A 26,430-nucleotide genomic window follows, 5' to 3' on the forward strand; every position below is an offset into this window, starting at 1 on the left:
ATTCCCAAGGTATCTGCAAATGGCTGGTACACAGAGACATACCCTGAGAATCACTGGTCCAAAGGGACATATCCTGAGAAGAGTCACCTCTGGGCCTTCTGAATATTGAAGAACATCCTTCCTCTCAGCTTAAAGTTTCTTGCATATCAACCAGGAGCCTCAAAACTTGCTGAATGAAGCATGACGAAGAATGGGGTTGGGAAGAGACAGGGGCAGCCTGACAAAGATCAACAGCCCTTGAAATGGGCAGCAAGTATTTATTGAATGCTTTCTGTTATTTTCCGAAGTGTGCCCCCCAAAATTCATGTGTTGAAGCTCTAAACCCCCAGTACCTCTAGAATGTGACTATTTGGAAATAGGCCCTTAAAGAGGAAATTAAGGTTAAATGAGGTCATATGGGTGGGCCCTAATCCAAGGTGACTAGTGTCCTTCTATCGAGAGATTAAAATACAGACAAGTATATGCAGAGGGAAGGCCATGCCTCATGTGAGGACACAGTGAGAAGGGGAACATCTGCAAACCAAATAGAAAGGACTCAGAAGAACCCAAACTAGCCAACACCATGATCTTGGAATTCTAGCACCCACAACAGTGAGAAAATATATTTATGTTGTTTAAGCTACCCAGGCTGTGGTATGTTGTTTTGGCCCTAACAAACTAATATACCTTCTATGTGCCAGACTTCTACTAGGTGCTGAGAATATATAGGTTAGTAAGAATCTCTATCTCAAGGAGTTTATACTCTGCTGATGGAGAGGTAAACAATTTCAAAACAATGAGGGTAAACAAAGAGTATATGTCTAGTAGACAGGCACCAGAGCCCAGTTTGGGGAGAGGGAGAACAGGGTATTGGGAGAGGTAACCTGGAAGTCATGGAGTGTGTAGGAATTAGCCAATGAAAAGAGGAGAAAAGAGACCTTTAAATAGAGGACAGCATTAACAAAGGCAAACAGCTAGAGACAGATTGGTGTATAAGGGAAGTCGACTGTCAGTAATTTTGCTAGTGTAGAGCATGAAGGGTGAGTGATGGAAGAGGCTGGTACAACAGGGCCTTACATGCTATTCTAAGGGACTTTAATTTTGGAGGGAAGGGGAAGGCACAGGAGGATTTCATGAGAACACAGTGACTCAGATTCACATTTAAAATAGATCCTTCTTTCTTTGTAAAAGACCAGTTTATTCCTTAGCCAAGAACAGCTGACAGCAAACTGAGCAAGCATGAGACAAGACAGACTCTGAGAATACCAACGGGATTGTCAGAGGTCACTAAAAACAAACCTTACCTGCTCAATTTGGCTTTTTTTGCAGCTCAAATCATCTCCTTTGCTAAGCTACACAAAACTCCAGATCTAACACCTCAAGGAAAACTTCCCTGACCAGTCTTGAACTCGTTGATTTCTCACTCATCCCCTTTATAGACAGCATCATCCATTTATTACTTGTACCCATTTCACTCGTTACTTTATCCTTAAAAGTATTTCAAAGGCAGAAGTTTACCTTATACTTAATCTATCCCTAGTGGCCAGCAGTGTTTAATGATGGTTAGAATTCATAATGTTCTGATTTGAGCCTCTTCAAGGGAAGGCAGTCCAAAACACTTTGCGGCAGTTATGCCGACGTATTTCACATTTCCTTACAGCTTTTCTAAACTTGACTACCTTCCTTGACCTCTCAACCTCAATAAGTGACCTCACTAATCAAATACACCTACCAGGGAAGGGTTCCTTCTTATTTAGCTTCTCCTTCCCCTTGAAATTTCTCCTCCTCCTCTGAGTGTTCTTGATCCATCCAATGTCCTATTTCAGTCATTTGTCTATTCAACAAACAGCAGTTTTTTTTGGCCGCACCATGCAGGATCTTAGTTCCCCAGCCAGGGATTGAACCCACGCCCCATACAGTGGAAGTGCGGAATCTTAACCACTGAATCGCCTGAGAAGTCCCACAGTAGTCTTTTACTTAATCATTTTTCCTCCTCTGCATTCTTCAGTCTGAATATCGGGTGTTCACACCCTTAACTCAGCAGGCTATTGCTTTACTCCTATCTGAACACAAATCACAGAATCTAAAGACCAAAAAGCCCAGGAACAGGCATTACCAAGTTTTAATCCACTGTTGCTCGTCAGGATTGACTCAGACTCTGCAACACTTTCCCAATTAAATCCAACCAAACTTTACTAATAGGCCCACTCAGTAAATTTTATGACTCCTATTTTTTAAAATATAAAATTTTAATTGCTGTTCTTATTTATGGCCATTGTTTATACTGTCAATTTTATTGTACAATGTTAAGAAAATGGCCGGGGCTTTCCTGGTGGCGCGGTGGTTGGGAGTCTGCCTGCTAATGCAGGGGATGCGGGTTCGAGCCCTGGTCTGGGAGGATCCCATATGCCGCGGAGCAACTAGGCCCGTGAGCCACAATTGCTGAGCCTGCGCGTCTGGAGCCTGTGCTCCGCAACAAGAGAGGCCGTGATAGTGAGAGGCCCGCGCACCGCGATGAAGAGTGGCCCCCGCTTGCCACAACCAGAGAAAGCCCTCGCACAGAAACGAAGACCCAACACAGCAAAAATAATTAAAAACAAAAGTACCAATGCCACCGTGGATGTGAGGATTAAATTAGTCAATGCTTAAAAAAAAAAAGAAAATGGCCAAGTATTTTGTGTTGATGCCTCTAACATTTTGCAATTCATATAAATTAGAGTTTGGAGAATAAATTATTAATGCAGTTAGATGTGTAGGTTGTGGAAACTTCCACAGACTTACTGAGCAGCTTTCAAAGACCAGATTTAAGAAAAAAAGAGTTCTTGAAAGGTTCAACGAATCAAACCCAACTGCACATAAAAATATACTTTCTTACTGTTATATCTGAACACACTGATTCTGACACTCCAGTGGAGATAAAAAGCAGTAATCTTCCAAGACAGTGTAGGATTTAGTGTCAAAATGGATATGTGAATGAAGAGGCACACAATAAGTACTCAATATATGTTAGCTACTTTAGAGTGGTGTTACATAGCAACTGGACACTACACAGTTCCTGTTGGTTCCTGACAAATTCAAAGCAAATATTTTAAAGAACTGCAGAAATATTCTGGCAAAATGAAGCCACAATTTTAGAAAAGGATCATAGAACTTTGATCAATATAGAGAACAAGCTTTATTTCTGAAACTAATTATTAAACATCGACCAAAGATTGGTTGAGATGAAAACAAACTATGTTCTGGTCGTATGTGAGAGGATCCACTGGAACTTGAGGTTAAGGCCAGAACTTTAAGGATCATTTATTGAGACAAACACATGAGCTGCAAATTATCTTGAAAGTTCTGGCTATGCTATGACCAAGTTCTAGAACATTCGGGCCCTTTTCCTGTTAAAACTGAAAACCATCATCACTCAAAACTGAACACACAATCTGTTCTTTCTGTGAAAAGTTGGCTCAACTTTTTGGGGACTACTTTTAGACTATTTGGGAAAATCTATATTCTCTGGTAAATTAAAAATTTATATGTATTCCCATAACAAAAAACTGGACTTTCCTGAAGTAAAAATTTTATATGCCTTCATGCTTGAAAATTCTAAATTGTTGGAACCATCTAAGATCACTTCTAAACCCTCTCTCCTTTAAAAACATTAATGACATTACTCGAGTTACAATGCTAATGGCTAAGTATCAGTGTCAGAAAATATCCTCACATATAATAGTATTTATTCTTACCTAAAGCAAATGCAGCTAAAACTGAGCATACTTGTGGAGAAGTCTGGCAGTATGTCTTTGTAAAAGGTTTCTAAAGACCAATAGTATCTGTGAAACTGGGCCTCTACTGAGGCAGATCCCAGGCTGAAGTGATGTACGACTACTTAACTCATAACATCAAGACTTTCCTACACCAGCTTTATTTAAAACACAAATAAAGTATTTCTCTTTATGTAATGGCAAATGGTTCAAATAATGCTGAAAATGAATCATTGACTAATACAGGGCTTTAAATATGAAACAAAATTATTTTTAAAAAAGCAAAAGAATAAAGGTTATATACAAAAGGGACCTGGAATCTACAAGCCGATTCCAAAAATGAAATGAGTAGAAAATCTGCGGTGAAACCAGAACATTCCACCCTTGCTTTGGAGAAGGGCTATTAGATAACATTCAGTCAGCTGAAGATGGATTGGTAGAAGTGTCTATACATAAATTTCAAGTCAGTTTTGCTTGTGCAGAATCATCCAGATCTTCCCAAAACTGAATGGGCAATCCTGTGGCTTTCTTCCTTTTCCATATTCCCAAAAACGCTACATGAAGTTCAACTCTCGATGAGCCGCTTACAACAGCAGTTCCTTAGGAGCCAACATGACAGGTGGGTCAGATTTCCCTATGAGAAACAAAACCGGCCACCTATAGCAAAATATCAAAATGGGCAGGTCCTTTCCTCTTCCTTCTGATTATGCACAGTATGTCTCCTTTCAAGACTATTATCCTCATCATACTTGTTCCTTCACAGTCTAAACCTTGAGGTGATATGAAGGAGACCAACATCAAGAAAAGAAAATTCAATTCGGAAATGAAGAAAACTGGAAGGTATACAATACACCCCCAGAGCATCTTGATAATCCCTGCTACTGTACAATTCAGCATACTGCTACAGTCCATGGATAAATAATGGCAGCTTGAATGAGTTCATTTCCGCCCCCCTCAGGTGTTTAAAGGGCACCAAATAAATACTGGGCAAGAGGAGTTTGCTAGAATTAGAAATTAAAAGTTAACCAATTTTTATCCCTGTGATAATTCAATGCTAGTAAGGTGGCAAGTACTGAAGAAGAGAAGGGACAACTTTCTTACTAAAAAATAAATTCCTGTAATCATTATGTCACCATCTCTTATTAAGAATCCAAGGAATCCCAGAAATAGAAAATTAGTTTCAGAGGACCCCTGAGGCACTTTAAAGCCTTAAAAAATTACAGTAATAATAAATCAGCTATTGCTCTTCAGAGGCTTACAGAGCAGTAGAAGCATGAAAATCACATCCAAAAAGTTATGTCCAGATTACAGGTTTCCTGAGCTGCTCAGCTGTCTCTAGAAGCTTAGTTGAATTTTCCAAATACCTTTAAAAAGACGTACAATTTAACACAGACTGAGTGGATTTTTTTGTTTAGTGGTGGCATGAAATTTGGTCCTTAATGGTAGCAGCTGTCTTCATCCTTTTCAAACTCAGGTAACGGTAGGTACATTAGGATAATACATAAAAGAAATAATACAACAAAGGGGAAAAAAGCCAAAACTGACAAACACCTCAAGGAGTCACTAAGTTTTCTTGTACCCTTTCACTTAGGTCTCCCGCTCAGTCTTTTTGTGGAGAGAGGGGTAAGACAGAACTTTTTTCTCAAAGATGCTAAACAATGGCATCAAATGGACAAAACGACTACCAAGGGACTTTAAAAATCTGACCCCAAGGAATCCAGAACACACATGGATAATTCAGAGGTATATTTCTTATTTGGGGAAAATTCTAGACTAAAGAAATGATCATTTTGGATAAATGTTATAATAGATGAAACTAAGTCCAGTTTTTGGTGAGTCTTTTTTTTGTGTTTTTGTTTTAAATGTTCTACGACAACCTTCAGCTATCAATCATTTCTGAGAGCTCAAGCAGAAGGTCATCTTCATCCTTCCCAGGATCCAGGTCAATCTCAGCTTCTAATTTGCCTCCTGAAATCTCCCATATTAATTTCTCAAAATCATCCTCCATAGACAGTAGCGGCTTTCCTGTTGAGGCAGAGCTGAGTCGGCGAGTTTTTGTGGCCACCTGGGATGAGGAAGGGCCAGATACTTCTGGTGGGGAAGGATCTGAAGAGGACTGGGTTGGAGGCAGCACAAAACTGTAAGAAAAAAACCCCAAAGGATTATTAGATAATTGCCCTTCATCAATGGTTGGCTGGACCACCCAGTCTCGGGTACACAAAGAATTTTAGCAAAGAGTTGTTTCTGAAGACACACATAAACAAAGAATTGTTTCACTGATTTGGGATAAAGGCATTTTCATCCTTTAAAGGAGAATCCAGACAGGTGTTTAAAAACTGTTTTCAATAATACAGGCAAAATATAAACAACAGCACCAAAAGAGAACAGCAACCTTGAATATCATGTTTTCCTGCAATTAATATGAAGTTTAGCAGATTTATTTAGATGTGGCTAAACTGTAAAATTTTCAAATTATTTAGCAGTGTTATTCTCTAGAGAGCATGAATAATAGCGGCCTAAACTTTGGCTAAAAAGAATCGCAAGGTATTACCTGTCTCTAGGTTTTTCTGTCTCAGGCACAGTGACTGATTTGTCTTCAGAGAGAAGTGGGACAACAGCCTACAAAAGTGAGAGTAAGGTAATTCAGTGGGAGAGTCAGGCTTTTAAATTTGAGCAGATTCATTTTCTCTGCTGCCTTCTTAGAACCATTCTTTAAGCCTGGGAATCCAAGAATAAATCCAAAGACTGAGGGTACAAATAAGCAAAATATCTTAATTAGGTTAAAAAAAAAAATTCACCCTGCCACTGCAAATGTTTAAACTGTAAACATAATATACAGTAACAACCTAAACAACTAAAATGCTTAGGAATTGACAAACTATTACACATAATACAGAGAGAGCTAACAGAGAATTCATCTTGCCCACTTTCCTACCACACAGACTAAAGCACCACTGAGGTGGATTTCCTTCTTACCACAGCTGCTTTTTTGGCTGGGCTTTTCTGCAGGACACTGCTGGAGGTGAGTGGTTTCACAGATGCAATGACAGCAGAGTGGGCCTCCACTGCCCTGCGTTTTTGGGCCACTTTGTGTGATGAGACAACTTTAGCCACAGATGGCTTCACATTCATTTTAGGTTTAGCTACAAGACAGAACACATCTGATTAAAAGCTAGAATAATCCCCTTTTTACATGGAGAATAACTCAGAATATCAAAATTCCTTCTCAGCAATTTAGAAACAGCACAAATAAGTAAAAAAACGAACCAACCAACTAACCAAAAAAGAAAACTAGACTGAAAATGATCCACCAGCAATCTGCACTACACTTGGTCATAATATATACACACACACGTGTATATATATACACATGTATCTACATACGTGTGTGTGCATGTACATATATGTATACACACACTCTCCCCTCTCCCCCACCCCCCCCCAAACAATTCCTTTCAGTGCCTCTTGAATTTGCTACTGCTCTTTGCTTCCCTGGTGTTTTTCTCCTTCAAAACCAGAGGGAAAAGGCACCATGGAAAGTTTTAGACAAAGCCTTATAAACAGCAATTTTAAATTGTGAAAAAGGAACTCATCTAGTCTTTCTGTCTTTTTAAATAGAATCTTCAGAAATATTACTACCCACCTGTGTGACCAGTATACAAAGGCAAATGAAATTCAACCCAATTATTGCCAGGCAGTCACTGAAACTTGGTAATTTTGAAATTCTAAAGCAAAATGCACTAGAAAAAACATTCACCTTTACCCCTTTTTTCCAAGGTCTGTGTTGCACCTTTCACATTCAGTTTTGAGTGCCCAATCCCTGAGGTTTCCACCTCTGTCTTCTGGGATATCTTTGAATGAGGCCGTTTAGTCAGGAGCCGTGTGATGTCTGGCATGGTAGCGAGCACTGGTTTCTCTGCTAACTGGGTGTTGCAAGTGTCTAAATCTCCCCGAAGGAGTGTCAAAACTGATTTTTCCTTCTGTGAGGTTCCCTTCTCCGACAGTTTCTGCACATGCTTTTCTCTCACTGTCTCACATCTCTTGACTTGAATTTTAGTGATGTCAACTGCTGTGGTCTCATCTGAAGTCTATGGATAAATTTAAACGACAGAATTAAAATCTAGTACCTCCAACAACCTGTATGATGATAATTATTGTTTATAAGTTACCAAGCTAACATCTAAGTCGAGCAAAGTTTCACATGATCTAGAACACAAGAGCTTTTGCCTTTTATATGATATTAAATAGAAAGATCAAGATAAAAGATTAAAGATGTGTGGAACAATAAAAACCCAAATTCTATAAGCTAGACTATCATGACCGTAAGTCTAACACAAATGGTTCCTAATCAGACACTTGCACAAAAATGTATATACAAAGACGTTCATTATCTTAACTGGGTAAAACAAAATCCAGTCCAGAAACAGAATATATTTGTGTAATAGAACACTACGTGGCCGGTAAAAGCAATTGTCTTGAAGAATAATTAATATGGTAAAGTCAAAGCAGGCTGCAAAATGATACACTGTAGAGTTCTCACCTATGTTCTAAATATGAGTTAAACATTAAACAATTTCACGTACATACATATACAAAGAAAAGGCCTGAAAGAAATGCATCAAAAAAACTAAGGGTGGTGACATCTGGAATGTGGAATTATAGGGTTCCTCATTCTTTTTAAAAAATAAAAATTCCTGAGTTTTATAAATGAGTAGCATTACTCTCAAAGGCAAGGGAAAACTTAGTTTAAAAAATATGAATGGCCAATTAAAAACAACTTTAAAAGGGCAGAAAACACCGATATACACAGAAGTACAGAAAACTCTCATAGAAAATTATAAGCATAGTGAAAGACTGTTTACCTGGATATATCAGTGAAGTGTTAAATAGAAAACTTATAAACTAAAACTAAAAAGCACATATACCATTCATCTAGCCTTTGCTTGCCATGGACAAAATTATAAAATGATTCTAAACAAACTCACCTCTTTAGCCTCTGTTCTAGTAACACTGCTCTGAGAAGCAACAACACTTTCTTCTTTAAGTTTCCTCTCTTCTTTTATACCTAGATTCACATTAAACACATCACTAGTAATTTTATTCGTGCTGCAACCTTGTAACAGATGAAGTTAAACAAAACTTTTCTTAATAAAAGTAATGATAAGATAGGACAAATAAAAATTGTGGACAAAATCTATTTAGTCCTCAAACAGATTCAAAATGCACATTAAAATATCAAGGTCTGGGGCTTCCCTGGTGGCGCAGTGCTTGAGAGTCCGCCTGCCAATGCAGGGGACACGGGTTCGTGCCCCGGCTTGGGAAGATCCCACATGCCGCGGAGCGGCTGGGCCCGTGAGCCATGGCCGCTGAGCCTGCGCGTCCGGAGCCTGTGCTCCGCAACAGGAGAGACCACAACAGTGAGAGGCCCGCATACCGATCTATATACAGTTGTTGTAAAGAAAGAGCTTTAACAACTTTTTTGGGGGGTGGGGTGGGGGTGGGTGCTGGCACGCCTCACAGCTTGTGGGATCTTAGTTCCCCAACCAGGGATCGAATCCATACCCCCTGCAGTGGAAGCACAGATTCCTAACCACTGGACTGCCAGCTTAACTTCTTTCTGTGCCCAGCTTAACTTCTTTTAATCCAGTGGTTTTCAAAGTTATTTGAGTAAAGAAAAGTTCTCACAGAATTCATATGAATATCCTGTAGAATACTGCCCTTTGAAATATTATCTGGGGAAGTGGTACTACAGACCAAGTTCTTTTGTTACCTGTTCTTTTAGTGATCTGGAGAAGCCGTCTTGCCCCCAGGGTGGCCTCAGGCTGAGGCTGGGAGCTGGTTCTGCTCTCAGAACTCTGCTGCACCCTCAGAGCCTTCTCCAGTTTAATTTCCTCCAGCGTCTTGATATGCACTTCCTGCATAGACTTTGCTCTACCTGCAGGTTCCTCTGACTGTCCTCTGCTGACTACTACAGGTGGCAAAACCACTGTTTTTTTAATTTCATTATCAGTCTTTAGCTTGATGCAGGTTACGTCCTTTTTGCTTTTTTGTCTCTCTGCTTCCTGCTGCCGGTGTTTCTTTTCAGCCAAGACCTCAGAGAACGTTTTGATGCGGACAGTGGAGGAGGTTCTTGTTCCTGTTGTAGAATCATCAACTTTTGAAGGTCCTTCTGTCTTGAGTTTAGTGTGCAATTCTCCACGTTTTTGACTGGCTCTTTCGAGAAGAATTTCTTCTAATGTCTTCACGTGGATCTCAGCAACTTTAGTAATTCTCTCTGCTTTCATGGGGGAAAAACAAATCACTGTACTTGGATTTCATCTCCTAATGACTTATGATCTCTCTATTCTTGGATCAGGACAGAGTCCAATAGAGTGGTATCACTTAGGCAAGCAATTAAAATGGTCAAAAGCACATTAGTTTCAATCTCAATTTTAGATAGTGGCCCTGAAGGAAAACTCTTAGGAGGCAAAAATTAGTGATTTGGATTGCTATTCAGAAGCTTATTCTTGAGGATCCTGAAAGCCAGTTACTACTTAGAGAAGCTTGTCATTATAAATCTTACCAATAAAAATAAATTCTTCCATTCGTGCACAGATATAAACACATGCTAGACACTATGCTAGAAATATAATGGCAAGCAAAATGCAAACTCTGCCCACATGTACTGATAGTTCGCAGTCTAACGGACCAATAGTTAAACAACAACAAAGTATGGTAATGATAACAGCTTTGATAAAGGAGGTAAAGTTGACCCTTAAACAATGTAGGGGTTGGGATGGAGTACTGGGGCACCAACCCCTACGCAGTTGAAACCCCACATATGTGACTTTACAACTGGGCTCCGTATCCATGGTTCTGCATCTGCAGATTCAACCAACCCACCATGGAACGTGTAGTACTGTAGTACATACTTATTGAAAACAAATCCACGTATAAGTGGACCCACACAGCTCAAACCCATGTTGTTCAAGGGTCAATTGTATAATGCTATGTAGGAGCATACAGCAAGAACACCAACCTTTTTCTACAGATTGGTTAAGGGAAGCTTTTCAGAGTAATATTTAAGTGACATTGAAAGGACGAAAAGGAAGTAGAACACGTGACAAGACAGAAGTAAAATGAGAAAGGCCCAGAGACTGGCATGCCACTGAAGAGCTATTTTTAATGATACATTAATCATTTCATATTTGTTTAAACTAAAGAGAAAATTTCACACTTGGCACATATGCCTGTCCTCATTACTGAAGGGTCTAAAGAAAGAAATAATGAAGCGATGTGAGAAAAATAAGAACAATTTGGAGATTATACACACACATATTTAATCATCAACACCTTTTTTTTTTTTTTTTACCAACACCTTTTAAAGAAAGATCAAAACAAAAAATATCCTTTTACAACCTTAAACATATCACTTCTGTCTCACCTTCTGAATCTTTGAATATGCTGTCCCTTCTATATGGAATATTCCCTACTGGTCTCATTTCTCCTGCTGCTTAGTTAGTTTAAAGTGAGTTCAGCTTAGAACCTGACACCCTCCAGCAGTCTAGTTTGTTTCTCTGATCACAGCACTGATCACACAGTACGGGGTAACTCCTTGTAATTCCAATCATACTGGATACTTCATGAGAACAGTGACTACGTCTAATTATTTTAGTACAGTACCTGTTACAGAGGAAGTACTCACTAATTTTCTTAGGTTTTTTAAATAAAAATTCTTCCATCTCAAGATAGTAGTCTGATCTCAAAACCACTTTAAGAAAGTATGTGAATGGTCAGTGGTTAAGAATCCGCCTGCCAATGCAGGAGACACGAGTTCAATCCCTGGTCCAGGAAGATCCCACATGCCACGGAGCAACTAAGCTGGTGCACCACAACTACTGACCTTGTGCTCTAGAGCCCGTGAGCCACAACTACTTAGCCCTCGTGCCACAACTACTGAAGCCCGCGTGCCTAGAGCCCACGCTCCACAGCAAGAGAAGCCACCACAACGAGAAGCCCGCACAACACAACGAAGAGTAGCCCCCACTCGTCGCAAACTAGAGAAAGCCCGCGTGCAGCAACGGAGATCCAATGCAGCCAAAAATAAATAAATAATACATGTATTAAAAAAAAAAAGAATGTGAATGGTGACACAGAGACCCTGTTTCCCTACACTACAAAATTTCATCAAAACAACAGAGAAGACATTAAAAGAATAAATCCACAATAGCAATGGAAAACAAGGATGCTACTGGCAGAACATAAACCTTGAGGAACTTGAGACAGAAAGATGTCTGAAATTACAGAAACAGAAAAAGAATAGATAAAACCATAGGAGTGAAATCTGTTCTTCAAAAAACAGGCAAAGAAAACTGCCAAACTAGTATGAAAATTAACAGTGGTAGAAATTAAGGATGGTTTACAACAGAACAGCTGGATCAATCAAGACCTTCTCCTGAGAACTGCTCCCTAAAAAGAGGAGAATCTGTCAGGGAAGGGAGCACACTATGAGGATGCTGGGGCTGAAAAGAAGTAGAGCATGAAAATTGCAGGCTTTCACAAATGCCAAGCAGAAAAACGAGAGGTGAGGGAGAAAAGTAAAAAGCAAAGCTAGAAAATGAAATTAGTTGCACTCTTAAAGTAAAGAAAGGCTTTCTTACCATGGCAATCATATGAGCCCTCAGCCTTGCAGCCTACAACCAACACAGGCTGCCATTTAGTGCACCCTCTCTACTTAGGCAAACAGATCTCCCAGCCAGGAGAGAGGACCACTTGGGAAAAAGACCTTTAGAATCACAGGCCCAGTGATTCTAGGTTGTAAGAAACCTAGGCCCAGTACTTACAACTATGAAAAAGCAACATTAAAAATGAACCAAAATGAAGAGAAGCAATGAGGAAGACAAAATAACATACAAACCCATTAAAAAAAAAAAAAATTCAAATTAGAAACCCCAATCAATGAAACAGAATAAAGAGCCCAGAAATAAACCCACATGCCTACGGTCAATTAATCTTAGACAAAGGAAGCAAGAATATACAATGGAGAAAACACAGTCTCTTCAGCAAGTGGTGGTGGGAAAGCTGGATAGCAGCATGTAAATCAATGAAGTTAGAACACACCCTCTCACCACCATGTACAAAAATAAACTCAAAATGGCTTAAAGACTTAAATATAAGACATGACACCATAAAACTTAGAAGAGAACATAGGCAAAACATTCTCTGACATAAATCGTACCAATGTTTTCTTAAGTCAGTCTCCCAAGGCAACAGAAATTAAAGCAAACAAAACCAAAACAACCAAATGGGACCTAATCAAACTTCCAAGCTTTCGTACAGCAAAGGAAACCATAAACAAAACGAAAAGACAACCTACAGACAGGGAGAAAAACATATGCCAATGATGCGACCAACAAGGGCTTAATTTCCAAAATATACAGACAGCTCATACAACTCAACAATCAATTAAAAAAAAAACCCTATTGAAAAATGGGCAGAAAACCTAAATAGACATTTTCCCAAAGACATACAGAGGGCCAACAGGCACATGAAAAGATGCTCAACATCACTAGTTATTAGAGAAATGCAAATCAAAACTACAATGAGGCACACTGGTCAGAATGGCCATCATCAAAAAGCCTACAAACAACAAACGCTGGAGAGGGTGTGGAGAAAAAGGAACTCTCCTACGCTTCTGGTGGGAATGTAAACTGGTGTAGCACTATGGAAAACAGTATGGAGGTTCCTCAAAAAACTAAAAATAGAATTTCTATATGATCGTGCAATCCCACTCCTGGGCGTATATCCAGAGAAAATATAATTTGAAAAAATACATGCACCCCGATATTCACTGCAGCACTACTTACAATAGCCAAGACATGGAAGCAACCTAAATGTCCACTGACAGATGAATGGGTAAAGAAGATGTGGTACATATATACAACGGAATACTACTCAGCCATAAAAAAGAATGAAATAAATGCCATTTCCAGCAACATGGATGGAACGAGAGATTATCATACTAAGTGGAGTAAGCAGAAAGAGAAAGACAAATACCATATACTGTCACTTACATGTGGAATCTAAAATATGACACAAATGAACTTATCTATGAAACAGAAATAGACTCACAGACATAGAGAATAGACTTGTGGTTGACAAGGGCGGGGGTTGGAGGAGGGATGGATTAGAAGTTTGGGATTAGGAGATGCAAACTATTACATATAGAATGTATAAACAACAAAGTCCTACTTATAGCACAGGGAACTATATTCACTATCCTGTGATAAACCATAATGGAAAAAATACGAAAAAGAACGTGTATATATGTATAAATGAATCACTCTGCTATACAGCAGAAATTAATGTAACATTGTAAACCAACTATATACTTCAACAAAATAAATTTTTAAAAATAAAAAATAAATTACTTTTTAAAAAAGAAAGAAGCCCCAGAACTGCCTGAAATCAGGCTGTACAAAAGGAGAAATCAGAGAACTAAAAAAAGTTCTTGGAAAATAAAAAGCCAAGTGACAAAATAAATCCAACCTAATTAAAAAAAAAAAAAAAAAGACAAGGCTAGTAGAATATCAGCCATCTAGAACAGGGTCAGCAAACTATATAGTCCATGGGCCAAATATGGCCATGGTCTAAATTTTATAAATAAAGCTTTACTGGAACACAGCCACACTCTCATTTACATACTGCAAATGGCTGCTTTCACACTACAGTGGCAGAGTTGAGTAGCTGCAACAAGAGATTGTGAACCTCAAAGTCTAAAACATTTACCAGCTGATCCTTCATAGAAAAAGTGTGTCAATTCCTAATCTAGAAAATATAACCAAGCAAAAGTCATAGAAAGTGAGGCAAAAAAAACAAAGGAATGGAAAGTATGAAGGCAAGGGTAAGATACATGGAGCATATGTCCAAAAGTTCCAACATCTAATAACAATTCCATAAAGAGAAAACAAAAAGAAGGGTGGGGAGGACATACTCAAAGAAATCAGAGGATTATTTTCTACAACTAAAAAAGTTAGTTAAGTCCTTAGATTCAAAGGACCCACTAAACACTGAGCATAATGAACAAAAAGACCCATGTTTAGATCTATCATAGTGAAGTCCCAGCCTAGTAGGAAGAAATAAGAGGAAATCCTCAAAGTTTCTTAAGAGTTAATTTCAGGTTGTTTACAAAAGAATGTTTGACATCAGATTCCCTTTTTATGATACTTATCCTTATCTAAAGATAAGGATAGGATGAAAAAGGAAAGCACAGGCTAACACTATTCATACATATAGATATAAAAATTTAAATGCATTACTGAATCCAGCAATAAAATATTTTAATAAAAAAGCTGGATGGCTCAATACACAAAATGTTCATTTTATTATTCTTTAAAATTGTACACAGGTATATACACTTAGGTAGTTATATCTCACAATTTTAAAAGTCTAAAAATTAGAGTACAGGAGGAATATGATGAAGAAAATTAAAATTACTTAAAAGTTCAACACCCAGATAAAACCAATGTTAATATTTCGGTGTATCTTTTTTTCTAGGCATATATTTTTATAAAACTGGAAATCATCTCACATGTGGACATTTTCCCTAAGAAATATGTTTCTATAATAAGAAAATAAACTTCATTCCCCACTGCCTCCCAATAAAAAGATTCATATGTTGCCCTAAGACAAAAGCACTTGTGTATACTTTCATAATCTTTCTTCGTTCAATACAAGGAGATAAGTTTCCCATATCATTATTGTTCAGAACATGACTTTTCATGACAGCAATTATTTTAGTACATAACTATCTTAATTCCCTTTTGTTAGATATTTAGATTATTTCTAATTTCTGGTTATTAATGCTATCATAAACAATCATTTTGCCACCTTTAACTACAAAAAGAAAACTCATTCCAGTGAGAAAACTATTACTTAAAAAGCAAACCCACAAAAAACAGAAAACGTAAGCCCCAACATAACTCAAAAGGTAAACTGGAGAAAAACCAAAGATTCTAACAGCAAGGAAAAAAATATCAGGGGCTGGCATTAGAGTTTACCTACCTGCTGCCTCCTCATTGTTTAGAGCAGCTGACATGCCTAATCGCTCCTTCAGAGACTTGGAAACTTGAACTGTTTAAAAAAAAAAAAAAAAAAAAAAAGTTGGGCACTTCCCTGGTGGTGCAGTGGTTAAGAATCTGCCTGCCAATGCAGGAGACACGGGTTCAAGCCCTGCTCCGGGAAGATCCCACATGCTGCAGAGCAACTAAGCCCGTGTGCCACAACTACAGAGCCTGTGCTCTAGAGCCCATGAGCTACAACTACTGCAGACCATGCACCTAGAGCCCACAGCAATCAATCAATCAATCAATCAATCAACGAACACTGTCAAAAAAAAAAAGTTGAACAGAGACTTTTTATAGGTCAAAAATCTTTTTCAAAGGTCACGAATTAGGCTTATACTTGTTTTCTAATGAAAGTGCTTTTCAAAAATCTATTCAGGTCTTACAACTTCTTCTTCACAGTACAGATAGATCTATACAAATAATGGATTCTCTAGAGCACCTTGGAAAGCACAAAGAAAAAGTCCTCTCTTTTACATCTGAAAAGCAAAAATTACTGAATTTAAGGAAATAATTTTGTTACTGTGCAACATTCTAAAATCTTAACATTCTAAAATCTTATTGGCATCAAAAGGTTTTTTCCCCCCTAGATCCTTCTGAAATATGCTCTTTAGTTATGAGAGTCTTCAATACGATTGATAGGCAAAAGGGAAGGAAATTTGACTGCAAAGAAAAAACGTAACTTCTGTTTACAGCTTTCAGAATATAAGAAAGCCCCAAACAAGAAAGTCTACTCGTCAAAGCCTCTTGGGCTAGGGGAGACGTGGAAAGAAGTGTCTTATCTTCGGCAGAAGTTAAAACTAAACACAAGAAGGAAAAAACATTTTTTTTTTTAAAGTTAACACCACTGCTTCACTGCAAGTGAGACAAGGGGAAAAAAATCCAACCCTTTACTTCCTTCTATAAATAAAACTTCAACTATAAAATCATTCTAACTTCCAAATATCTCTCAAATCAGTCTGCATCTCTTCATACCAACTTCCAGAACACTAAATCTATGACACTAACTCCTCTTGCCTGGATTATTTTAACAGCCTGCTAACTCATTCCTGCACAGCACTCTTATCCCCTTTCTCTGTATTTTAGATGATGGCTCCAAAATGCCAATATGAGGATCCCTGATCCTTGTTTATAACCTTCCCATTGTTTGCCACTATCTTAGGATAAGCCCAAACTCTCTAATATGGCTTAAAAGGTTCTATTATCAGTAGTCCCCAAACTTTTTGGCACCAGGGACCGGTTTCGTGGAAGACAATTTTTCCATGGACCCAAGGTGGGGAGGGGGTGGTTTTGGGATGATTCAAGCGTATTACGTTTATTGTGCATTTATTTCTATTATTATTACATTGTAACATATAATTAATTATACAACTCACCATAATGCTGACAGGAGGCAGAGCTCAGGGGGTAATGCGAGCTATGGTGAGTGGCTGTAAATACAGATGAAGCTTCGCTTGCTCACCTGCTGCTCACCTCCTGCTGTGCGGCCCAGTTCCCAAGAGGCCACAGACAGCTACCTGTCCGTGACCCGGGGGTTGGGGATTACTGCTCTATATGACCAATCCCTTCTTCCTCTCCAGTTACCATGCTCTTCATTCCAATTCTGATTCAGTCACAGTGAGCCCCTTGAGCTCTGTGCCTTCTGTGTATTATACTCTCTGCCTCTGGCCCTTCAACTTTACCTGGCTAAATCATGTTTCAGGTCTAAGCTTCAATATCATTTCCTCTGGGAACCTTTCCCTGACAGATGGTGAGATTAGGTGCCCTTCCTATGTGCTCCCGTAACACTGTGTACTTTCTCTGTCACAGAATTTATCACAATATATGTAAGGATTCTTATCTGCCATTATACTACAAGCTCCTGAGGTCTGTGATGGTGTTTATTTTTATCCAATGGTGTCTACCTAGAATCCAGCAGAGTAAACATTCAAATGTTTGTTGAACGAATAATAAAACAGACACAAGAATAATCTTATTAACCTGAACAAAAAGAATGACAAACCACACCTGTTAACACTACAAGAGACAAGTGTCAAGATTACACACACAAAGTATATTAGAACAAAAGTACCTTTCTTTGGTGTTCTGTCAGTGTCAGTCTCTGGAGCTTCAACTTTCTTCCCTAGCCTTTGTGCAAGGCTATGCTTTAATGGAGGATCACCGTCGCAACCTACAAACAGAGAGAGGGAACTCAGTTTAAGATTTCAAGCCAACCTTTAGCAAGGTCAAGAAATACAGGCAGAAACAGACAATGTAGAATAATTCTGTAAGTTTTCTGCATTTATATGATGTGTTCATTCACTAGCTTCCTTATAACTCAATGTTAGAGAAGGAATAAAAATGTCCCAGAAAAAAGAGGTAAGGAAGGAGATAAAAAAATTAGAATGCACAAATTAACATTTACCAAATAACTAAAACTATAAATGGAAGATTATAAACCCTGATTAAAGCTGAAATTCAGGATTAGGAATATGTGAAAAAAAAATCTTCATGCACAAAAAAAATCTTTAACTGGCCAACCGTTGAATTCTAGGTCGATCTGTGATTAAATACAACTGGGATGACTAGGAGGACAGCAAAAGAACCATAAAATTAAAAATTTTCCAGGGACACGAAGACTCCAAAGGTCAAAGAGCCCCTTTCTTCAATTCCAGATAAGAAATCTAAGGTTATGAAAGATGCTGTATCTTACCCAAGTCACCAATTAGTGACAGAGCCAGGACTTGAACCAAGTTTCCTGACACTCCTGGTTTACTGCATTACACTGGTCAATACAAGCTGCTTAAATGTCAAAAGTTTTAAAGAACTATTCTTTGGATCACTTGACTGAAGGTAGAACTTTAGCAGGGTCCCATAAAGACTTTAAAGACCCTGCACAGAATGTACTTTTCTCTCTCCTCTTATTTGTAATTTAAATATACAACCCCAAATCACAAAGTTTATTACACATATGCTGATATTAAAATAGATTATTTCCGTTATTTTTTACCTAAATTTCTCAGGCAGCGAGAATGGTATAAAACAAAACACAAAACAGGTAAGATTTCATATTCATAAGCACATTTTAAAGGAGTATGAAGGAACCTCTGAAGTCAGATAAGATTTTCAAAATAATTATTTTGAGACAGATACACTAGGGTCAGTAAACAATAATTCAGTTACATGGTAAAATACTTCCTTAAGTATAAAATAGCACTAATAAGTTCAAGGACTGAATTTTTTTTTTTTTTTTTTTAAGGACTGAATTTATATTAACTGGACACTATGTTTTCCCTCTAAAAACTCAAATTTCATTTATCCATAGAAACAGAGATATTCTTTACTCTTTTTTAAACCGAGTACCTTCTAAAAAGTTGGCCATAATCTAATTAAAACACTATAAATTTGTATAATTTCTCACATGTCAAAAACATGAAGAGATTTTATACATGCTTTCAGCCAGAAATACAAGGGAGTTAATATCAATATTGACACGGCATTTGTATAAAGAGAATTTTGGAGGAGATATGTAATGCACAAACAAGCAGAAAACAAAGGATATGCTCAAAACTTATCTCACCTCCTGAAAATTTGTGTTTCCCCAGTCTCTCGGTTAGACTCAATCTTACCAAAGGTTCTTCTCCTAAAATGGCAAAAACAAAATTTCTCTACCATTAGCCAATTTTTCCATATTCAGTAACTACTAATGGGTACAAAGTATGCTCTGATATTAAAGTCTCTTGGAAATCAGATCTCAGTCTTAAGGAAAACTACCCACATTAAAAGGAAAAAAATCAACCTATTAAATAATAATTTAAATAACCAAATGCACAGCCCAAAGGGAAGCAATAGCACAGTCCTAACTAATAGTAGCTAAGTACACAAAGACAAGCTGTGTCTAACCAACTGATTATAAAACCCAAGCTATACTTTTGCTTGTGCACTTCCATATGTTAAATGAAGTCATACTTTACTCCACTGCTAACTCTCCTATATAACGTTCCTTGATCACCCCAGCAAGAAGTGAGATCTCTTTCCTCTGATTCTTTGTTGTCTGAATGGCACATTTTAATGTATCTGCATACTACAATTACTTGTGTCATATTCCTTATCAGATTTAAGACTATTAAGGGAAAAAGACTTTTACATTTTTCTATAACTTGAAAGGTTTATTACAGTTCTTTACTTACAATGGACAGTCAATAAATTTGATGGATAAAATAAACAGTATATGTAAAAATCAAATACAATACATAATGTGAGAGCTGCATGATTAAGAATTTCATCTTTTTAAACAGTAGGGGCAAATGCACTAATTTTTCATCGTTCTATCCAATCGACATACTGAAGACTCCCTGCAAATCCACCAATATACCCAACCCAAGCATTTTGCTCTCCAAGTCATTTAAAAGTAGTAGGCTGACACCTCTTAAGACCTACCTATACCTCACCTTGTTTGTTGGACAGAGTTACTGTCCTCACCACAGTCCGGACATTCTCTTTTTCAGGACCTGGAATGGTCTGTGGTTGGAGTAAAAGACTGGAAACTCCTGAAGAACCTTCTAAATATAGAGAGTCAAAAACAGTAAATAATTTATGGAAAATAAAGCTATCAGAAGTCAAGAAATTCTGTTTTTGAGACCAGGTAAATCCAACACAGACCACTGGACTACAAGTCAATCAGTTTTTCTGTTCCTGTTTGCCTACAGTGAAATGGAGTAGGGAAAGGGGAGATAATCTTATTTTTTATCTGCCTTTGGCACAATGTGAAAGTAAAATATAAAACTGTTTTGAGTGACTCAGGCACTCAATGTACTTTTATTTACTAGGAAGGCTAACATTATTCTAAAGTTAACCTCAGAAGCACATCTGCCATTAAGTGTGTCAATTCAATCTTTTCCATCTATATTCAATTATCTGCAAAACACAACTCCAAAGTTGCTACGGAACAATCCTTAGCAAGAAGGCACTTAGAACCAACCATCTGATTCTCTCTAAATGCATTTCACACTATATAATTTTTAGGGTTGGAAATATAGATCAACCAGGCTAAGGCAAGCACCAGAAGAAAATCCTAGCAGCTCTTGAGGAAGAATTCACCTACTACAAAATGAACTTTTTCCTCTTTTAAATAATAGTTTAGGGAATTCCCTGGCGGTCCAGTAGTCAGGACTCCATGCTTCCACTCCAGGGGGCATGGGTTCGATACCTGGTTGGGGAATTAAGATCCTGCAAGCCATGCAATGCGTTCAAAAAAACAAACAAACAAAAAAACAAAACAAAAACCTTATATGCTATTCTTTAGAGTTATATTTCTCAAAATAAACAAACAAGTTCTTTCAGGTTCTTCATTGTATGTGCCTAGCTCTGAACAGTTAGGGACTGAAACAGCTGCAATGGGTTAAAAAAGCAACTGTGATTTAAATAAGACTGTGTTTTACTTCAAAGAAGCCACAAAAATCAAAATCTATTTGCTCATTTTGGCTGGTGTCAAGTGTCCTTATTATCAGAAGTATCTTTTTTTTTTTTTTGGCTGCATTGGGTCTTCATTGCTGCAGAAGTGTCCTTTCTGTTCTTCTGTAGCAACATTCAATCCTCCGTGTCAGGATTTCCCTGGTGGTCCAGTGGTTAAGACACCACGCTCCCAATGCAGGGGGCCTGGGTTCCATCCCTGGTCAGGGAACTAGATCCCACATGCATGCCGCAACTAAGGAACCTGCCTGCCGCAACTGAGACCCGGGGGAACCAAGTCAATAAATAAATTTATTTATTTAAAAAAAAATCCTCCATGTCAAAACTCCTGATAACTCACCACCTTGCTTCTTTGATTTTTCCTTCATTTTCTTTGATTTAATTTCTTCAAGAGTTTTTATCCCAAAATTCAAACATTCACCTAGGAATGCAAATAGCAACCACATGAGGAACCAGCACCATTTCACCTCTGCAGTTTATTTGTACACAGCTGGCATTCAAATGTTTGTTCAATGAATAAGAGAAGTAAGAGAAATCAAGTGTGTGGTGTGTGTGTGTGTGTGTGTATGGCGCAAGGAAGATGGAGGTGGTGGTAATCATGAACTAAATTTCAAGGGTATTTAAAATAGTCTGGACTCACTCAACAGTGCTGCAAGATTTATGAGCAGGAACCAGCATCAATACAGCCTCTTCTTACCTTGTTTTAAATTGACCCCAGGTTTCCGGGCAGAAGCCACTCGTAATCCATTATGAACTTCAGGAGTTGGTTGCAGGGTAGGTGTTTTGGTTTCATCACCTTCCTCAGAAAACTGATCTATATTATCAAAATTTGAGGCAAATTTCCAATTAAAAACAGGTCTAGAGCTTCAAGTCTGATTCTACTTCACTCAGCTACCCTGATCATTTACTCGCCTTGAAGAAGGAGCTAGAGCTTACCATCATCGTCTTCGTCATCATCCGCAGCGTTGATTACCACTGGTGGGTGTGTAGGGCTAGGAACATTTTCTGAACTTTCGACTTTCATAATACTTCGCAGTTGAGGAGAGGGATTAGACTGGACAGATAATTTGTTCTGCTGAACTGTGAGCTGGCTAGCCTTCACTTCCTCTTCTGGTGACTCAGGCACAGTGGGCAACACAGCTAGACATACAAAGTCAGTCATAAATTAAAAATAGAAGATACAGTCCCAATTCATCAAAAATCTCTGACAGAACAGTATGGAGGTTCCTTAAAAAACTAAACATATAACTGCCGTATATCTCAGCAATCCCACTACTGGGCAAATACCCTGAGAAAACCATAATTCAAAAAGAGTCATGTACCACAATGTTCATTGCAGCTCTATTTACAATAGCCAGGACATGGAAGCAACCTAAGTGTCCATCGACAGATGAATGGATAAAGAAGATGTGGCACATATATACAATGGAATATTACTCAGCCATAAAAAGAAACAAAATTGAGTTATTTGTAGTGAGGTGGATGGACCTAGAGTCTGTCATACAGAGTGAAGTAAGTCAGAAAGAGAAAAACAAATACCGTATGCTAACACATATATATGGAATCTAAAAAAAAAATGGTTCTGATGAACCTAGGGGCAGGACAGGAATAAACACACAGACGTAAAGAATGGACTTGAGGACACGGGGAGAGGGAAGGATAAGCTGGGACGAAGTGAGAGAGTAATACTGACATATATACACTACCAAATGTAAAATAGATAGCTAGTGGGAAGCAGCTGCATAGCACAGGGAGATCAGCTTGGAGCTTTGTGACCACCTCGAGGGGTGGGATAGGGAGGGTGGGAGGGAGATGCAAGAGGGAGGAGATAATGGGGATATATGTATAGCTGATTCACTTTGTTATAAAGCAGAAACTAACACACCATTGTAAAGCAATTATACTCCAATAAAGATTTTTTTTTTTTTTTTAAAAAAAAAATCTCCAACCACCTATCGTAAGTTTGGTGATTTTCTTTGAGCATCATGTCCTTTTAATTTATGTCTTTCAATTAAAATTTTAATCTAATTTTTAATTTCCCCATTTTCCCAATTAGGTTTTAAACTCCCAGGGAGGGAAAATGTGGCTTTCAACTAGTAACTAATCACTGCACATAAACACACTCAAAGTGGGTGCTCAAAACAGAGAATAAACAGGAAGCTAGATGCACAGTAACTATTTACAAATTCTAGACATTAAACTTTAATACTAAAATTCTAGGCTTTTTGATCAAGAAGCAGCTTTTTAAAGAGATAGCGGGCAATACTTCTGAATTATACCAGAAAGGAGTGAGCCTTTTTTCCCCTTAAATAGAGATAAAAATATATATCCATCAAATTTTAATCACATAGCAGATGTGGCTTTAAATGGCTAATCACTCCACTAGGAAATTACTTTAAAAGGACTTTAACTACTAGCTTTTGGCAGAGTGTAAGTTTCATTTTAGATTACACCCTAGAGCAGGGGCAGGGTTAGCAAGCGTTTTTCTGTAAAGAGGTATACAGTAAATATCTTAGGCCTTGTAGATCTTGTCTCAACTACTCAACTCTGAAGCAGTAGCACAAAATCTGGCCACAGAAAATACATAAACAAATGGGCAGGGCTTCATTTCAATAAGTCTTTATTTTACAAAACAGGTGGAAGACCAGACTTGCCAACACCCCTGGCCTGGAGAATCAAGTTTCTTTTGAAAATCTCTATAGATATGATAAGAAAATGGGAAATGAGGTAATAAGCTGTAGTAATCTAAACTATCTTGCCAAGAAACATTTGTGAAGCAGCATGGATTTCTGGCAACAAAGTTTTAATCGTGACTGCTATTTTATTGGCTTATGACTGTGTACAAGTCATTTAACCTTAATAAAGTTCAATTCCCTCATCTGTGAGTGGAAATAATACTGCTCTCTCACAAGACTAAAAGAAAGCAAAGTTTATAAAGTACTCTGTACATTGTGCATGTAGGTGTTCATTATACAGTAACTATTCTTTCAAAATTGAAACGAATCTCACTTTTGCTTGGAGGTAGGAAAAGGCCATCAACAAAACGTCCTCTGTTGTGATGAAAAGCACAGTTTAGTTTCTGACATCCCACTGGCTGATTTTCCCAATAACAAGGAATCTCACTGCGTTTTTTCTGTAAGAGGAAAAACACATTATTTTCAAATAAAAAATAGTGTGACCTGTATTAATTTGGTCATGTTTTCTGGACAAAGTTCATACAAGGTTAAAAAATCTGAGACATGTGAAATGATTTTGAGTATGAGGAAGAAGGGCTGCTGAAAGTAACTTATTCTAGCATGACAGAGAGATGAAAGGAACAGGGAAGTAGTCTGCTATTCTTTCCTCCTTGCCCTAATCCTTGAACTCCTAAATGTCTACATTTAATTTAGAAAAGCAGGGTAATATAGTAGGTAAGATTATGGAATCAAAGATAAGAGTCAAGAATCTCTATTATGCTACTTATTGACCATGTGATGTCAAATAATTTAATACCTTAGTCTCACTTTCCTCAGCTATAAAATGGGAGTAACAGTAGCTATTAATTAGTTTCTCATGAGAATTAAATGAAATAATGTACATGAAGCACTTAGCACACAGAAAAGACGCAATAAACTGCAGTTATTATTTGAAGCTGAGAGTTCAAGACTTGGAAAAATTCTTCCTCTTCCCATTCGTGACTTCTGAAGGTTCATGTAACACACTAGGATGGTTATCTTTCCTTCCCAAGCTACCTCGCTCTTATAAAGGGGAACAAGAAAAACAAGAATACTGGTACATCTAGAATGATTTGCTGGATAACAGGATATATGTCCAAGAGAAACACATACGTAAGTTCTAATATACACATTAGATGTATATAAAGAATATTCAAAGAACACTATTTGTAACAGCTCCAAAATGGAAACAAACCAAATGTACATCAACACTAGAAAGGATAAATACATCGTAGTATATTCATAAAATACAATGCTATCTAGTAATGAGAGGGAATAAACAACACCATGGGTGCAGAACGAAAGAAGCCAGGCACAGAAGAGCACATCCTGTATAATTCCGTTTATGTAAAGACCAAAACAGGCCAACTCCTCTATTGCAGAGTAGTCAAGACGGTGATTAGTTCTGGGGGTGTGGTGAGTGACAATGAAGAGATGAAGGGGGAAGACAGAGTGTTGGAAATGTTCTATTTCTTGATCAGGGTGCTGGTCTAGTAAGTACATTCACTTTGTGAAAATTCTTCAACTTGTAAGATTATGATATGTGTACATATCTATGTATACTTTAACAAATAGTTCAATAAAGAAAAAGAAAAAAAAAGATGTGATAAGCACTTCTGAAAAGCAACTAAATTCTGATTAATAACCTGCAGTATGCTGGATCTCTCATAATAAGCAGCCTAAGGATTAAATTTCCAGGAAAGAACAGAAGCACTACTTCAGAAATCTTTAAATATGGAGGAAAGAAACAGAGGAACAATGACCATTACAAAAAGATCCTTAAATGTATCAAAAAGGGCCAAGATCCCAATATCTACTATATTGGGAGACTGATAATTTGATAATACACTGTGTTGGTAGGGATGTGGAAGAATCATGGAGTCCCACATACTGATAATGAAAATATAAATTAGCTCAACATCTCTGAAAGGTGACTGGGTAAAAACTATGTAAAAAATTTATGTCCTGCATTTACTGCCACATATTTTTAAAAAGTATAGCAAATAACTCTGCCTCTGAAAAAACTGGATAGTATTTATTAGTCTCCCGTTACACTTAAAAGGTAGGTATAATAGATACCATTGTTTTTTAGAATAACAACAATTATTCTGTTACTCCTTGAGGCAGAATCTAATGCCAATCTTCCTTGCTCCTGGATTTGTGTTTGCTTAAGTTTTTACTTCTTTCCTGAAAGCAATCTTCAAATTACTGGATGACTACTGTGATAGCATCCTCTCTATACAAGAGTCACATGACGTTTATTTGATCTGTTTAATACTTTTACTGAATTTTATTTGTTTCAAAATAAAAAGTAATACATAAGCAAAGAAGATGACTTGGAAAATAAAATTAATGCCTGTTAGGCCGTTACCCAGTGAGAGTCACTTATTTTGGTACAGAATTCTTTTTCTTAAAAAACAAAAACCTGTAGAA

General features: G+C 37.7%; 1 protein-coding gene across 20 annotated transcripts in view; it reads right to left on the minus strand.

The window, feature by feature from the left end:
• Positions 1-3,869: 3,869 nt before the first annotated feature.
• Positions 3,870-26,430, minus strand: part of ZC3H11A (zinc finger CCCH-type containing 11A) — a 40,738-nt gene continuing 18,177 nt past the window's right edge. For 11 of the 20 annotated variants that reach the window (XM_024751149.1, XM_024751147.1, XM_024751150.1 and 8 more), the window contains 14 exons: positions 24,293-24,416; positions 22,220-22,423; positions 21,981-22,097; positions 21,624-21,704; positions 20,263-20,388; positions 19,392-19,454; positions 17,904-18,002; positions 15,774-15,842; positions 9,502-10,008; positions 8,717-8,796; positions 7,489-7,819; positions 6,708-6,874; positions 6,283-6,350; positions 3,870-5,869 (listed from right to left, as the gene is read on the minus strand). In XM_024751149.1, the coding sequence (XP_024606917.1) occupies positions 5,611-5,869; positions 6,283-6,350; positions 6,708-6,874; positions 7,489-7,819; positions 8,717-8,796; positions 9,502-10,008; positions 15,774-15,842; positions 17,904-18,002; positions 19,392-19,454; positions 20,263-20,388; positions 21,624-21,704; positions 21,981-22,097; positions 22,220-22,423; positions 24,293-24,416 (2,295 nt within the window). In that variant the 3' untranslated portion in view covers positions 3,870-5,610. The remainder of the gene's footprint in view (positions 5,870-6,282; positions 6,351-6,707; positions 6,875-7,488; positions 7,820-8,716; positions 8,797-9,501; positions 10,009-15,773; positions 15,843-17,903; positions 18,003-19,391; positions 19,455-20,262; positions 20,389-21,623; positions 21,705-21,980; positions 22,098-22,219; positions 22,424-24,292; positions 24,417-26,430) is intronic. The other 9 variants (XM_024751158.1, XM_024751164.1, XM_024751159.1 and 6 more) reach the window with 8 other exon arrangements.

The sequence above is a fragment of the Neophocaena asiaeorientalis genome, unplaced genomic scaffold (genome assembly GCF_003031525.2).
Source record: "Neophocaena asiaeorientalis asiaeorientalis breed wild unplaced genomic scaffold, Neophocaena_asiaeorientalis_V1.1 scaffold67, whole genome shotgun sequence".
In the NCBI taxonomy this organism is placed as follows: domain Eukaryota; kingdom Metazoa; phylum Chordata; class Mammalia; order Artiodactyla; family Phocoenidae; genus Neophocaena; species Neophocaena asiaeorientalis.